At 40.1% G+C, this 16,163-nt stretch overlaps 1 protein-coding gene across 1 annotated transcript in view; it reads right to left on the reverse strand.

The window, feature by feature from the left end:
• Window positions 1–16,163, reverse strand: part of LOC133021724 (E3 ubiquitin-protein ligase SMURF2-like) — a 62,127-nt gene that overhangs the window by 25,723 nt on the left and 20,241 nt on the right. The window contains exons 2-6 of the mRNA XM_061088692.1: window positions 11,691–11,729; window positions 10,287–10,395; window positions 4,787–4,920; window positions 1,025–1,090; window positions 243–327 (exon numbers count right to left, since the gene is read on the reverse strand). Of these exons, the coding sequence (XP_060944675.1) occupies window positions 243–327; window positions 1,025–1,090; window positions 4,787–4,920; window positions 10,287–10,395; window positions 11,691–11,729 (433 nt within the window). The remainder of the gene's footprint in view (window positions 1–242; window positions 328–1,024; window positions 1,091–4,786; window positions 4,921–10,286; window positions 10,396–11,690; window positions 11,730–16,163) is intronic.

Consider the following 16,163-nt stretch of genomic DNA (forward strand, 5'->3'; position numbering starts at 1 on the left):
ACATCAATAAGTGTGGGACAAGCTGGTGAGGCGGATCCTCTGTAGAATCCCTCTGCGGCTCAGACCATCACATTTCAGTTCGACCTTAGTGGTCCCCTGACTTTTCAAGCTACTGCCCTGCCCTAATACATGCTACAACTTGTATGTTACTGTTACTCTGCAGTCTCCTAACCAGGCAATTCCAGAGAATCGATTGAATCAATTTTATATTAATTTAAAGGAAAACATGTAACCATACTGACCCATCAGGTAAGTCATTGTCGAACAGACGACTGCAGTCCACCACTGGCCCTCCTGTCCCGATGCGATCTCTGGACTGGAGACTTACTACAGTAAAGGACAAGAAAGACAGCAGATAAAACATAATTCTACCCTCACAGCTCAAATATTGACGACTCATATTTAGCACAGTCAACATTTTGTATGAACTCCCCATGGAGCATGGATTCAATCTCTACAAATGCTTTTATACATTTGTGATATTTTCATATTGTCCATGATTCCTTTTCTCTTCTGATATCATTGAAAGACAAAGACAAAAAAAAAAAAGACTGTTTCATAGGTGACAGATATCAAACGTGTTTTTGTATTATAAAGCCAGAGAGTAAACACAAAATGCTTTGTGTGGTTTGGTGGTTAGGTAATGAACTGAGTCAGAGGATTGAGACAGTCTGGGTCAAGCTGTGTTTTGTAATGTTTAAATAAAACAATGCACTGAGACAACCAGACATAAGCCTTTTTTCAGACATGAACGCAGGAGAATTTTAGGATGATTTAGCTAATTGGAATATCTAAACTCTGTCTTCACAGTTTGGATTGGGACACATGCAGGGAAATAGTCCGTTTCCTGAAGGCAATAATGAAATCAACGCTTTAAAACACTGTGACCCTAAAATGTCCGGAGTATGTTTGACTCATAAATACAATTTACACCATTTTAATTTTACAAAAATACACGGGATGACATAAGACACAAACTGATGAATCGACTTTTTTCTGCCACACAGTACGTTGAGCTTCTTACCTACTATCTGTCCTCTCACAGTATCATTGTCATTGGGGCCAAGCTTATTCAGGTCCAGTCTCTGATCTGCAGGAAAAAAAACAACACATTTACTCAGCATCCGTCCCCATTTAAAACCACGGACACATTTCACATACTAGACTCATGCATAACTTTTAAATATTTACACTGAGTTACAGAACCGCAAGATGCCAACAAGCGCGTGACCGAGTGGACCGCAAGGAGAAAATAAGTGTCAATGCCAAACAGTGGAAATAATGAAACAAAGTAATCTACCAGGAATGTGCGCTTGCCCCACAGATATTTTACTGCCTAGTGTAGGGCATTGTCAAACAACCTCCGATTGTGTTGTGGCTAACACTTCTCCAAATTCAACATTTTTGCTCAACAACAATGTTTTTTGGTCCAACAGGTATTAGGGAGGTGTGTCCATTAACAGGCATCTATTGCTGTTACTACTATTACTATAAGAAATCAATGTTTTAAGTTAAGAATGATTCAACTATCTTTAAAAGACAGTTGCATGTATTTAACAGTGTTGAATTTTGATCAAGGAGGTTGAATTAAAACGAAATCCAGTATCATAACCAACAGGGACCAAACTGAGTTGTGTATGAAGGCTTTTATATAACTACCTACTGGAAGTTGTGTTTTCATCTGTATTTGTCTGATAGTTGGCAGCATGACACAAAAAAGTGCTGAACAGATTTCCAAAAAACTTGGTGGAAGGAGGTGGTATGAGTCAGAAACATGCCAACACTTTCTCAGGGATTAATTCATGGATCAAGATAAAAGAAATAAGGCACATTTAGGGGAATGTATGTGTGCACTTTGGTGCAGCTTGATTGAATTTAAGGGGAATGATTAGGCCATGGCGGAGGTATGCGCTCCTGCAAGTGGTATTCTTGTTTTGTTTAAGTCATCACTATTGTCAAGCTGAGATAAATTTTGTTTGAAAATTCATCATTTAATATTTATTAAACAGTCTTCATGTAAGTATGCCTATAAAACAGCATACCCATACAACAATCTACCCTGCTGAAGAAAAGCCTCTGCACATTCTCTTTTATGAAAGGATTTCAAAATGGAGACACCAAATGTCACAGAATTTAGACAAAATATTTGCCATCTTGTTTTGGAAAAGTAAGAAGTCATTGTCTGCTCAGAACATGATAGCGCTGCCAAACATAGAAAGCACAGTAACACAACCCAGGAAGAATTTGAACAAGATCCAGGCACAGATACATTGCAGTCTCACACACGCGCACACACTTTCATACAAACACAGTCCAGCTGACCAGCCCTAGGACCAGGAGTGGCATCAATTGTTACTATTAACAATGCAGAGTGTGCGTTAATGCTTTACCTGAAAAACCATAACATAGACAGACATAAGACAGTGTGAGGGTCGGATAGGGGGAGAGAAAGGCAAATACGCAGAAGAGGCATAAAAGGGAGAGTGAGTGAGTGAGTGAGTGAGTGAGTGAGTGAGTGAGTGAGTGAGTGGGAGATAAATAGATACTCCAAGTCTACATGTGACTGGATTTGTCAAGCCTTTGTTACATATTGCCTGTAAGATTTCATATGTGTGTCTATATGTGTGTGTGTGTGTGTGTGTATGCATTTGTTAGGGATACTTGTCTAGACTAAACAGCAAAGGTCTGAGCCTTTCATGGCTAGAGTAAGCAGATTTTTATTTTATACAAGAGCGAAACAGAGAGACACAACATTTACAGACTTTTAACCACGAGCCCTCACCGCACTATACAATACCTCAGCGCTGTGATAAATGTGTGTAATACTGAACTAAGTAATTGAATGTGTGTGAACATGTGCATGTAAACTCACTGGCTCATTTAGCTCCTGAACAGCTGTCTCTGCCTGTGTATACATGCATGTCTGTAAAAACATGATGGATCAGCAAATATAATTAATCATTCCATCAACACTATAAATACGACAAACAAGTCCACAGCAGGGTTCACACATCAGTGGAGTCAGCCAAGTTATTTAGAAAAAACTGGTGTGTGTGTTACTGAGTTTGTGGGTTCAGAAGTGGGGCAGAGGATTTGTGTCTGCAACGCTACAGGAAGTGGAGCTCAGTGTAGAGCCAGACAGACTTCTTGCAAAGTATCGTTGGATCCCCTTTTGGTTTGAGAGTTCGTATAAGAGCTTGTGCGTGTGTATATTGGGTTAGAATGGAAACATTCAAATATTCACAAAGATTTTCATGAGACTAGAGCACACAGGACAAAGACCTGCAGTGAGCACGTGTGTCTTGTCACACATCATGTCTCTCTGTCCATCTCCTGTGGCTAAGGGAAAGTATAATTTCTGCCATGTTTGCTGTACAGTAAGTGGCTGGTCTGGAGCCTAACTGGAGCCTAGACTGCCTGTTTCTGGGAGTTGTGGGTAATTCTAAGGGCAAATCATGAGGCACCAGGCTTCCGTGGCAGTCGAGGTCCGTTTTTGTGGTGACACTGATGCTGTTGTGGGTCTTGCTGGTTTAGGGGGTAAACTTTATGAGCCAAGAATGTTATTTAGGAGGAAACAAAAAGGTTGCTGGAAACTATTCTAAACTTGTATGTGAAGAATTTAGGTTGACAGTTTCGAAGCTGTTGTTTCATGTGGGTCAACCGAACAACTGCCTACATTTATGGAAGAATCCAACTATGCAGTCAGAATAAAAAAGCATCCAACAAATGGCAATTATAGTCAGACAGACAACTCCTCAAGTGGTTGTGGGGCATGAATGTGTGGAACAGATGAATGGAAACGGAGAAAAGGCTGGATATATGGAAAGAAAGAAGACAAATGTAACTCTATGGGGTTGTTCTAGCACATATGTGACTGTGTGTTTATGATGGCTCAGGAAAATATATTGAATGAAAGGATGAGAATGAGTGGAGGGAATGTTAATTTGACAGTATGGGCAACAGTCAAGTTTATTAAGCATAAACTGATTAGTACTGGCAACAAGGCAGACAGGGCTAACAAGCTTGTGAACATGTGGACAGCATAGAGAAAATACGAGTCTGAATCACCTGGGAATCAAAGGGTATCTTGTGCCAAACAGCAACAATAACTATATCAACAGGAGCAGAAAGATGCTGCCAGGAGGAAAAGCTATTTATTTCCTTAACAGAACGTTTTATTGCTCTATAATGAATCAGGACTATTGATTTAGTCCGAGGTGCCAGATGTCTATACCAGGCAATATTTCTGATATGTGTCGCCTAAAGGAGATGCCTGTGTACTGTGAACATAAATCTTAAGGCACTGAATGGCTGGCACAGGAGCAGTGACAGGCTACGAGCTGGGGGTGCAACAGCAGCGCCGCGAAAGCGGGAAACGTGTAGCAGCAGGCTAGCTAGCTATCACACTGCTGTAGGTAGATAGAACAGAGGCACAGGAAAGACAGTCCCCCTAGTTCCAAGACATGTGCGTCAGTAGGTCTGGGCCACACATTTGTCAATCTGACTGTGTGTTCAGTGCAGCATGTATGTGCATATATCAAATCTAAGTAACTTTATTGTCTACCTTAGTTTACAAGACTGAGTTCTTCTTTGGTTTACATTACAACAACAGATATAACATCATCGTAATAAACAAAACAAGCCAAGCTGGCACCTTAGAGTAAAGGTCACATTGAGTATGCAGAGGAAGCATGAAGGGACCAGACTCCTGTAACCTGTTTTGAGTAAGAGTTTAAAGATAAAGAGTATGAACCCAAGAATACACAAACAAGTACAAGGTACTTACAGCCAGTGTCTTTTAATCTGTTGATGGCATTGGACAGGAGGCGGACGCAGCCCAGGAAACCTGCGCCCTGCTTTTTGTGGATCTTCTTGTGGTTCCACACACTGATGGTGATGGAGTCTGCCTTTCCAATGTATCTGATGGGGAGAGAGGGAGAAAGAGAAAACAAGTCAATAACACAGAAAAGAGGAGTGATGACAAAGTGAGGAGTGATTTGCAGTAGTGTAATTCTGTGCAGAATTTTAAAGGATCCACTGAGACATTTAATGATCCAAGCACATGATCTAAGGCACAAGTGCATGTAGGGCGTGTCCAAATCCACCTCTGTGAGTTTAATGATGGAAAAAGGGCTCACTGCACCAGGTTCATGATTGAAAAGGGATGCACTTAGTTCAGGAATTAACCATGGTTTTTTTTTTGGTGCCACATGCAATAAAACAACCTGAATTCCATCTCCCATTACCTTTAAAAGCCAGGTGGGCTGGCACCTTGGCAGATTGATATAAAAACGGGGGGCTGTTAAGTAGTAAAAGAGAAACTTTGAGCATGAGCTAATTATCTGTGTAACTTTTCAGCAGTGCATCCACCAATGTTGGCCCATATAACTACCTTGATAATGTGTCCTTAAGATACCAGTGAGATACTGCAGCGTTGATCAAAGGTTTCTGTTGATCAAATGCGCAATTGCTTTCCATTGCCTCTAGAAGCAACATACCAACAGTGGACAGTCAGCTGGGGGCAAGTGCATATTTTTGTTGCTGTAACAACATGGGCACTACACAGGAAAATGACAAGTGCGTCAGTGTGAAACTTGCCTCACGCTTGGCACCAGGTGTGAGATAGGGCGCATGCTGTATGCTTGAGGGCAAATTGCAGGAACCACCCACTTAAAGGAGATATTTTCCATCAACTCAAAACTCTACCTTAAAAACTCACAGGCTGACTAAAAATACACCATGAAACTTAAACTTCTATTATGGATTTTTGTAGCTTCTTCCCCTGACAGCATGAGTAGAATGCTGGCTGTTTCTGCAGTGTAGACTTTCAGACTGTGTAATGAGGTAGATTAGTTGATTTTTAAACAAACTGTGTGTGTGTGTGTGTGTGTGTGTGTGTGTGTGTGTGTGTGTGTGTGTGTGTGTGTGTGTGTGTGTGAGTGTGAGTGTGTGTGTGCTGATTTAGCACAGCTGAGTCCAGTCTAGTCGTGGTTGAAGAAAAGAGGAAGTTCCCGTGAAGTGCCCCACCGCTGTCTGAGGCCCAGACAGCTCGTACAGTAAACACACAAGAGTTCCACATTCGAATGTAAAATCATTCTACAACACACACAAACACACGGTCATAATTACAGCCTAGCAGTTAGATCCGATGGTGAGCTCTGTGTTTAGCTGTATATATCTTACAAGGAGAGGGGTTTCCCTACTAAACAAAATATATAGGTTTAATATGTGAGCTAAATAAAAAAGTTGCAACTGAAACTAAATTACAACCGGTTTTCTATAGTTAAAGTATGAGCACAATCTGATCAGGATGCAGTATAGCAGGGTAGCATCTTGTTGACAATGTGTTTATATACCGGTGCTTTGTTGAACATGTTGATTTCATTCTAGCACAAATCACAGTCTAATAACAAATGGAACGACGACTGCACTGAGATGAAAACCTTTAACGCTTACTTACAGACTAGAGGCCGATAGAGGTAAAGCTGTGCTGAATCTGGTACAAGCCTCCTACCACACCATAATATGAAGGTGACATTACAAATGACTTTTCACAACTTGTAGACTCTTCACTGATGTAAGAAATAAAGCATTTGAATGATTTCACTTGAATTTCATTTGTGCAATGCTGTTGTTTACTTGGATAAGTTGAATTTAGACTGCATCCACAATTAGGATATTTTTCCAATCTTGAACCAACACTTGCTCTTAGCACTGTGCTTTTATGTTTCAATGTGTTTTGCTGCTCTTTGTTTGCTCTGATGCTGCTCTAATCATCTCTCTGAGGACAATGAGTCTTCTAAGTTTAGTCTCATGCTCATCCTTTCCCATGGTGCCGTTCTGAGATTAAAAGGTAAATGTGATGCAGAGGTGTGTTGTGCAAAGCTGGGAACTTGAAGCACCAAAAAAAAGGAGAACTGAAAAGGCAGACAAAACAATGACTGAGCGTCTGAGCACAAGAGGACAGGTAGACGAATATGCTATTTACTCACTCACAAATGCAGAAGCAAAACAGTGGGCGGGAACCTCGTCATTGTTTAATTTTGCAAGTACTTAATTGTTGCAAAATGACTATAAGCAGAAAATGTCTACAGATGGCGAGAGCTGAAGTGTTAAAAGGAGTAACTGGATTTCAAAGAATATAGTAGAAAGAGGATGACAGTATATCTACAGACTGAGCAGACTCCCTGTCTTCTTTAGATGAAAGATGGCTGACTACAAACTGTGAAGACCACCATATACTTGGTGTGGAAACAAACTAAATTTGATTTATCCAGACAAAAGGACGAACTGGAGAATATTTCTGAAAGGAGCATTCATTTTTGCACATTCATGTGCAATAACTTTATATCTGTGCAAAAATCTTATCCTTAATTAAAAACATTTCTTGACTTGGTTTTCTTAATTTTTTATGAAGACAAACGTTTTTGGAAACCATAACACAATAGCTGCTAGATGACAACAAAAACATTATACCAGAATGCTGGTAAAATATAAATTTCAAGTAGAAGAAAACATAACCCTTGAGGATAAATTAATTCTGCAGGGTTCACCGGGTCGTCTTAGCATATTCCTTTTTTTCGTTTACTGTGTTTGGTTTAATTTCAAAAAGAAAAAAACACTAAAATCTATTTTGGAAACAAGAACAGGAAAACTCCTCATTAATTACAAAACATGGTGGCGAAGCTCAGAGACAAGACAGAAACAATCTATCTCCATCTCTTATGCACGAAACCCATGCACACACACACTTTATTAGGTGGTTACATCAACAACAAAAATAAGGATAAGCACATTTAATCCTACAGACAACAGCAGTGGAGGGGGAAATGAATGGGTCAAATTCAGATTAGCTTTCAAGAACATACCAATTCCAGACCTGCAGGACTTCCCCAAATCTTTATTGCAACGGATCATATGATACCATGGGAAATAAAAAATATTACGTCTTTCCAGATTGGATATTTTTTATATTTATGTTGGACATCCTTCATTTGTTAACATCTATTAAGGGAAACATAAACCAGAGGGCATTCTACAGCTCTGACTTGTTCATATCAAGTACCTTTAGTATTCTTTCTAACTTGCCTTAAGATTGGCTGTTATTTTACTCTTAAATTGTTTACTTCTCTTCTACTTCTGGACACGGCTCTCACAAATCTGTGCTGCGTCTCTTGATGGAAATATGCAATAACAATAAAAAGGTCTGGATCCAATGCAGACACGCATGGCAAAATGCCTGTTGAAGTTAGCTGAACCTTTGCTGTCAGCTTAGGACTGAGAAAGACAAAATACTTAATGAGTAAACAATAATGACGTTGCACATTTCCAGACATAGAGCAAACCATTTATTTGCTAATAAGGTTCTCCCCAGTGTCAAGTCAACCCAGGTCTTGACGGTGCCAACTCAAGGCAGAGAGGAATGAAGCAGAGAAATATTCCCCAGCTTAAACAATTACAAGAGTCTGGAGTTACTCACTTTTTGATTTTACAGTGGGTGGGCATGTGTGCGATACACAACTCCAAGGCTTGTGGTAGGTAATGATCTGACGATGAGAGTCGACTTGGCAACTATTTTCAATGCATTTTTGGATCGCTACGAGGATACTTAAAACTCACTGCAGCTGCGCCATCGGTCTGCTCAGCCTTTTATTACTGGGGGAAAAACTAATGTTGCAAAGCGATTTCTTTGCTTGGACTGATAAAGAGGTGAAATTGTTACAGGAAGAAAACGCGGTGCCTTTACTGCTTCACTGCTGCAGTCGAGAAATGATTAATAAGAATCAATCGTGAAGCAAATGCGGGTGATTGTGTCATTGTTTCCACCAACACGGCCCCAGCGTTTTTTAAGCTCAAACAGGGGCAACAGCGTACCCAAAGTTCTCTGTTTTAGGGGCTCAACAGCTCATAAAACGTGTGGATTGAAGGTTAGAAAAGTGGTAAACTGATGCATTTTAAAACTAAAAACGTATCACTGTGGATATAGGCTCACAGAATCTATCCATCCAACTAAAGTAATGTGAGAAGTTGTGCTGAAGAAAAGCTGAAAACTGGCGGCTAAACATGAGGACACAACCGGCCAAAACCAGACCTCTGTAATACTGTGAGGTCAAGAACTCTCAAGTCAACACGTCCCAAATGTTATTAAACACTTTGTTGGATGAATGTGTTCTCACACATCTTCTGTAAAGTACATAAATATGAATCACAGAGCATCAGTTGTGGGTAAAAAATATTTTCGTTTATCTTTTCTGATTCCCAGTAAAGAGCATCAAGGCATCTGGCAATATAAGTGTCATGTGGGAAAAGACCCCAACTCCTAAAGCTGAAGGCTCGAGACAGGGGTGTGTGAGCTGGCTCTCTGCCAAACCCACACTCCCATCTGCTTTCTGTGGCATGTTAGTCATTTCCTGAACCAAAGGAAGAGGCCAGGGCTCACTAGATGGGAACATACTCCTACAAGAGCGTGGGGATCCAGTAGAGGGGAGAGAATTATGCAAAAGAAGGAGGGATCTGAGGCATGAGTTGACAGGTGGGAAGAAGCATTCCGAAACAGGTGTTTGTTGGAAAATGAAAGTGTGTGAGCCGAGAGGCCAATGTGTCTGTAGTTTCATGCAAATTATACATTAACAAATTTACTGTGACATGTTTATTGACCAAAAAATGTATTCATTATAACTGCTCAAACTGAATAACAATTAAATTAATCTAATTTATCTATCTATTGACCATTTGGTCTAGACGATATGGTAGTGGAACAAAGTCACATTCACTTCAGAGAAGTTGGAAGCTGAACTTGAAATTTCTGCAATTTCTTTTGAAAAGTCCCAATTTGTGAAGCCACATTTGGCTCAGATAAATGAAGAAAACTACAACACAAAACCCAAGCTCTAAAAACCAAAATAGTTAGAATCTCTTATTTGAGCAAAAGGGAATGAATCTATTTGTACGAGTTGTTTTTTACCGCAATAATCTCATATGAATGTCTGGCGAAGCCTGGGCTGTGGAATTTCTAAAATCTCACTCGACGAGATGTTTTGTTCACATGTAAAACGTCTCAAAGGGTTCACAGATGGGTGTATCTGCACACACAAAACAATCTACATTCCTGAAACGCTTGTCATAGCAGTTGCACACGCAGACATAATAGAGAGCGAAACCAGCATGCAACTTTTTTGTGACAGCTATGGTTTCTATACTGTTTCATTCCTCACACACACTTAACTGCACACACACACTGCATGTGTTTCTTAATGAGGCATTCAGAGGCTCTCCTGTTGACTTACAGATCATAATGTTGATTCCACTTTGGGTCCAGCGTATTTCTCACAGTATCTGTAGAGTGACATTGTCCTGAACCGTCCACCACCACTTTGGCAAAGGGATCTGGCAACCCTGAAAAATAGACAGAGGCAAATGAGGTGGTTTTGTTCATGCACATCTAAACCTAGTGAGGTCATCATTAACCCACACGTGTTGTGAAGACATTCAACATCCCACCCACGGGACTGAAGTCACAAGAGGGAGAGGGAGAGGGAGAGGGAGAGGGAGAGGGAGAGGGAGAGGGAGAGGGAGAGGGAGAGGGAGAGGGAGAGGGAGAGGGAGAGGGAGAGGGAGAGGGACAGACAGGGAGAGGGAGAGGGAGAGGGAGAGGGAGAGGGAGAGGGAGAGGGAGAGGGAGAGGGAGAGGGAGAGGGAGAGGGACAGACAGGGAGAGGGACAGGGAGAGGGCAAGGAGGAGCTTAGTAAATTAATGCACTGCTTTGCAGAGAGATAAGATTTGACCCATGTGAAATGGCAAAAAAACTAAAATAGCATCGATACTAGTTGTCAGTGTTGATTTAGTAGCAGGCTGCCAGAAAATAAGTCAATGTATGGCAAACATTGCATTCATAGAGACTTAATTTAGCATCTGCAGTTTCACACATTCTACTCTTAACCAAACATCACACATACCTATTTTTGCATAGGTGCTAAATAAAGACCCTTTCCAACCTCTTGAAAAAGCTTTTTAGCTTTTTAAGACTTGTCGGATAGTCTGTTAAATTGTGTCATTGAACTTGATCTCTAATAGAAACCCAAGCCAAGAAGTGTCTGACCCAAATGAGGGTCATGAAACCAGGTAAGTGGTCCATTTATATTGATTATAGATTCACATTTTACTGCTTCAATCTGAGACAGATTTATATAAATGTAAAACAAAAAACAAAATCATGGTAAAATGAACCTGTCATATTGTCTCAGATTAATTCTGGAAATTCATTTTAGTCTAGTTTGGGTCAATGTAACATAACTGTCCAACCTCTGAAAGTATAATTCAGGAAAGGTTGTCATTAGAGACAAGTGAATATTGGTAAGAAGACATACTTCTATGGGAATCTTTCGTGTGAAATATTGACACTGCATCTTATTCAGCTGGCAATCTAATAGCGGATTCTTCCATGTGTGTTTACATAGCGTTTATATGAATACAATATATGTCTGTGTATTTTAAATGTAACTATATACCTCTCAGCATTGATACTTCAAACAGGTCAAACCTGTTCAGTCACCCTTCTGCTGTCTTCTGACTTCCCTCTCTGTGATAGTGCTATGCTTGTGTGCACGTTAAACAAAAATTGACCTACTATTATTTGTATCAGTGGCTTCCTGTGGGAATGAATAATCTAGTAAAAATAGGGTTTACTTACGGAAGAAGTCTTTCTTTGCCAGGTTCTTTGCACACAGGACTGGAAGAGAACAAACACAGGGAGATGTTAATAACATGTAAAAATGTATCTGTGGATGATATTGCCAAACACTAGATCCAGATAAAACGATATCGATAATTATCACAATAAATGCCCCCTTATTTATTTTTGTTTAAACCTTAGTGAAGGCTTTAAACTCTTCTTGATGACATTTCGATAAGGCTAACCCTTTCTCTCTAAGAACATTTCAGGTAAAAGCCAATTTATATATTAATCAATTTCTTTCTTTGCTGCAAAATTGAACATAGTTTTTTCTCAGTATTTAGTGCTTTTTTTTGTCGACACATTCATTCGACCATCATCACTGCGCCCTCACAGGCCAGGACACCAGTCCTTTTTTGAGTTTCTCCTTGTAAAATATTGAGTAGCCGAGCACTCTTTCCTGTGTGTGAAGCTAATCCCAGGGGTGATGCATCAAAGACAACATACAGTGGCTTTCAGCAGAGACAGAGAACGAAAGCTGCAAGTATGTATGAGGGTTTGTTCCGCTGTTGTCTTTCTATGTCCCTCCTCTAAACGTCTCCATCCTGGTGTGTCGTAAGGCAGAGGTGAACTGAAGCAGCCGAGTGCTTTCTTTGAAGCTCGCTTGACAGCGCTGTGACTGTTACGGAGCACAACAAAGGAAGCAGCTACAATCAAGAGCAATGGAAGAGAAAACTAATGCAGGGAGTGTATCAAACACATCAGGGAACTTTAAACTTGTGAAAGTGAGTTAAACAAGCCTCACTGCCTGCCTGCAGACTCAGAAGAGGTATTAAGCTTGAAGCAAAGAAACAGAAAAGAAGGGACATAAAAAAAAAAACTCTCTGCCAGTGCTTCGACTCGTCCTTATGTTTTCAATATTCACTGCTGTCATGGTCATGGGGTTTTAATTCATTATTGATACAGGTACAGGTGACCCCTTTTCAAACAACATCATGGCTATAGTCACCAAGCAAATTAGTACGTGCCTCACTTGAGCTGTTACTACAAGATTTAAGTCCAAGTTATAGAAAAGGAAGAGATCTGTTGCAGTTCAATGCCAAGACCTGAACAGAGACCAAAATGACACAGTGCGACAAATCAGACACAATCACAACATGGGAACGGACAATCAACACAAACAGAATTACACCGACTGGCTCGACCAAACGAACACTAACCATCATCTTGTCAGGGGAAATTACACCGTCAAATCTCACAGTATCGGCGCATGCCAAATCGAAGGCAGCCAGAAAAAAACCTCCTGTGGGATCAGATGGACACCGAGGCCTGAATTCTGTGCAGAATATTTGTGGAACTACAATCCAACATCCACTAAAGTTTAAATGAGTCATAATCCTTCACCCAAAGACTTCTTTTTAATTTATATGCATGAGCCTATTTGCACACATTTTCCAGGATATTAGGAACAGATGCTGATGACAAATTTGAGGCCAAATGTTGTGATTGAGTATATCTGGGTTCACAATGTGAAACAGGGTAACGAAGAACATGGCTTTAGTTAAATTCTGATATAACATGCAATCCAGGCAGTGACAAACTATGCCTGATCCATGGTATTTTGGTTCATTTCATTTACTTATTCACAAATAGAGATGCAAATCCCATATCATGACGACATTTAGCTCACTTGACAAAGGACAGTGTTTCCCACTATGAAATGTATCCCTCTACAGTTTAATAATGAACCATTCTTTTTCCACTTCTCATTGTAACGTAAAAGATCACAACAGTTGATTCATTTTAGAGCTGTGTCTGTCTCATACACAAAACAGGACAGACCCATAAGTCAAAGTTGGAGCGGCCATCATGAGGACAAAGAGTTAGCCTGCCGCACAAACAGCCTCATACTTAATTGCTGGGTCATCTCACTTCATTGATTTAAATATCTCATTCTGAAAATGGAGCTCTGATGTCATGAACCTGGCTACTTAAAACTATTCCAATAAATCTGGACAATGTATGGGTGGTGTTAGCTGAGTCGCTGTGGGTGCTCACCATGCTGAAGAGCTGCCACTGGTAAGTACCTCAGGTTGAACTGACTGTACTTGGCTCTCTGGTTAGTGGTTACCATACTGTGATGAAGATTAAGGGATTAACCTGCACACTGCCAAATTACCTCAGCAACAATTACCACAAAGGGAAAAGCCTCTTTCATTGTTATCAATGGGCTTTCACCAGCTGTGCTGTGAGGAAGAGGAGGTTGCCACAACTGATGACGATGAATAGGTTCAAAGGAGGCATTCATTACACAATGAAGAAATTATGACAAATGGGGGTGTAAAGTTTACAGAGATACAATCCACCAGGAAGGTTTGTAAGGATTTGGGAAACACAAAAATTGTGCTAAACTAAATTCCACACGTATCAGCATTAGAGCCGCAGCTAAATATTAATTTATCATCTTAATCAGTAAATTATTTTCTAGATAATCGATTTATATAACACTTACCCTGTCAAATGTCAGAAACTAGTGAAAGTGCCATTTTAATGTCAGGACAAAAAAAAGCTACATTTGACTGTTTTTCTGAATTTTTTGGGGGGGATTTACTAAATGGTAAATTGTTGTAACTTGCACCTCATACAAGGCGTCTGCATTATAGATAAACTGAAGAACTCTGAAACCTGGAAAAAGCATCTTTGCAAAAGGCCTCATTGAATTTGCAAGATCGACCTGGCAAATTATGTTGTAAATATTATCTGGGCTTTTGCAAACGCTGCCACTCTGAATCCTCGCATCAATGAGGGATCAGATCTCATCTCTGCAACCCCGTGTGAATCCTGCAGTGTTGAATAGCTACCACGTGAGCAGGCGGACCATGGTGACCCGGGGCTGGCAAAGGACCAGACTCATTAAGATCCTTACACGGAAAGCTAGGTCAACTAGGACTTGGTAAACGACCGGCAAGCCCAGGGTCGAGCTGCCCTGTGTTGTCCGTGGATCATCGTCTCAACCACAAAGATCCACTTTAACAGTAAGACGAGAGACAGTAAATCTGACTGCACACCAACGTCCTGAAAACAAAAATCCTGAATACAAATGATCAAAGGAGTGTAAAGCATCCCTGATGTTTTGGAAGGATAAAGTTCATCAGAACATCTGAAAATAAGACATTATTTTAAAAACGATTTTGTTCAAAACAAAACAGCTAAAATAAGACGGATGAGCAATATCCTAAAAATAAAGTTACACCTTTTCTATTTTGTAACATGATTTGACATGTTCAAAAAAGGTTGTACTGATTTAGGGAGATGATCTTCCCCCTATGTCGGTCCAACATCAGATTTCAATCATGTTTGTGATTGTGTTCACACTTTAAAACAAGACCAAGGCCTGCATGTTTCAGTCCAACAATAAGACATATGAATTACTATGTAAAGGTTTTAGTTGTTTAAATTCCGAAACGTACAGTTATAGAGACATAGAGAAGCGGCAGATCCATGAATTAAGCATCATCCAGTCAGTTTAGGATTACATGGCGAGACTGGGCCGTTGAGACAGGTCAAATCCGCAGAAGGGCTGTGGCTGGAACAACTTGCTAAGTACACATGAGAATTGTTGCCGTTTTAAAAGCAAGCTGTGGTCAGAGTTTTCATGACGTGATAAAAAGATGGATGTCATTATTTATTTAGAGTAAACTCACTGCACTTTAAGTGTGTATATACTATATATAACTGTATTTTATTATTAAAATAAGACACAAAAAATGTATTTAAAGCTTTAGTCACAGACCACATAAACTATAGCTTTTTACAGCAGATTGGTCAATTAGTCATTCGACCACCCAAAGTTGCCCTAATCTTTTACCAATCTGCTACAGTAGTTAAAGGGTCAAAAGGGGGTCAACTTTCCTGCATTGTTTAGTAAAAGGATTTGAAACAGCTGCTGATTTTGGACCATTTGGAGCTGAGTCACCCCATTCCACAGTCTGAAACAAGCCATAAATCAAACTTAGCAGTCACACCACATCAAGCCTATCCATCTGAGAAAAGGACAAACAAGGATAATGCTTTTACCACTGTCTGGTATCTAAAGGGACACGGAGAGAGACAGCGCCCTGTCATTGACCCAGACAGTATGTCCTTAAGGCTTTAGAGGTCAACCATTTCTTTCTCCAGGAAAACTTGTGGTGTACCACTTAGGTCTACACCTTAGTGAGCTTGAAAACTCGAGGATAGAGGAAATAAAGGTTCAGAAACTTAGCAGTACCATTACCTCTGAAGAATATTTAATGAATATAGTAAACCTAATTTATGTTGGGTAATTTCTACCACATTTTACTGCTTGTGCCACACGATGAGTTAGAGACTATATATATGACCATCAGTTAAATGTTTTTCAAAGATGTTATTATCCTAGTGTTTCAATACCATGAGATACCAAAAAGACGAGTCGCCAGTAAAAAATCCTTGTCGCCGGGACAAATATAA

Source organism: Limanda limanda, chromosome 2, assembly GCF_963576545.1.
Source record: "Limanda limanda chromosome 2, fLimLim1.1, whole genome shotgun sequence".
Lineage (NCBI taxonomy): Eukaryota > Metazoa > Chordata > Actinopteri > Pleuronectiformes > Pleuronectidae > Limanda > Limanda limanda.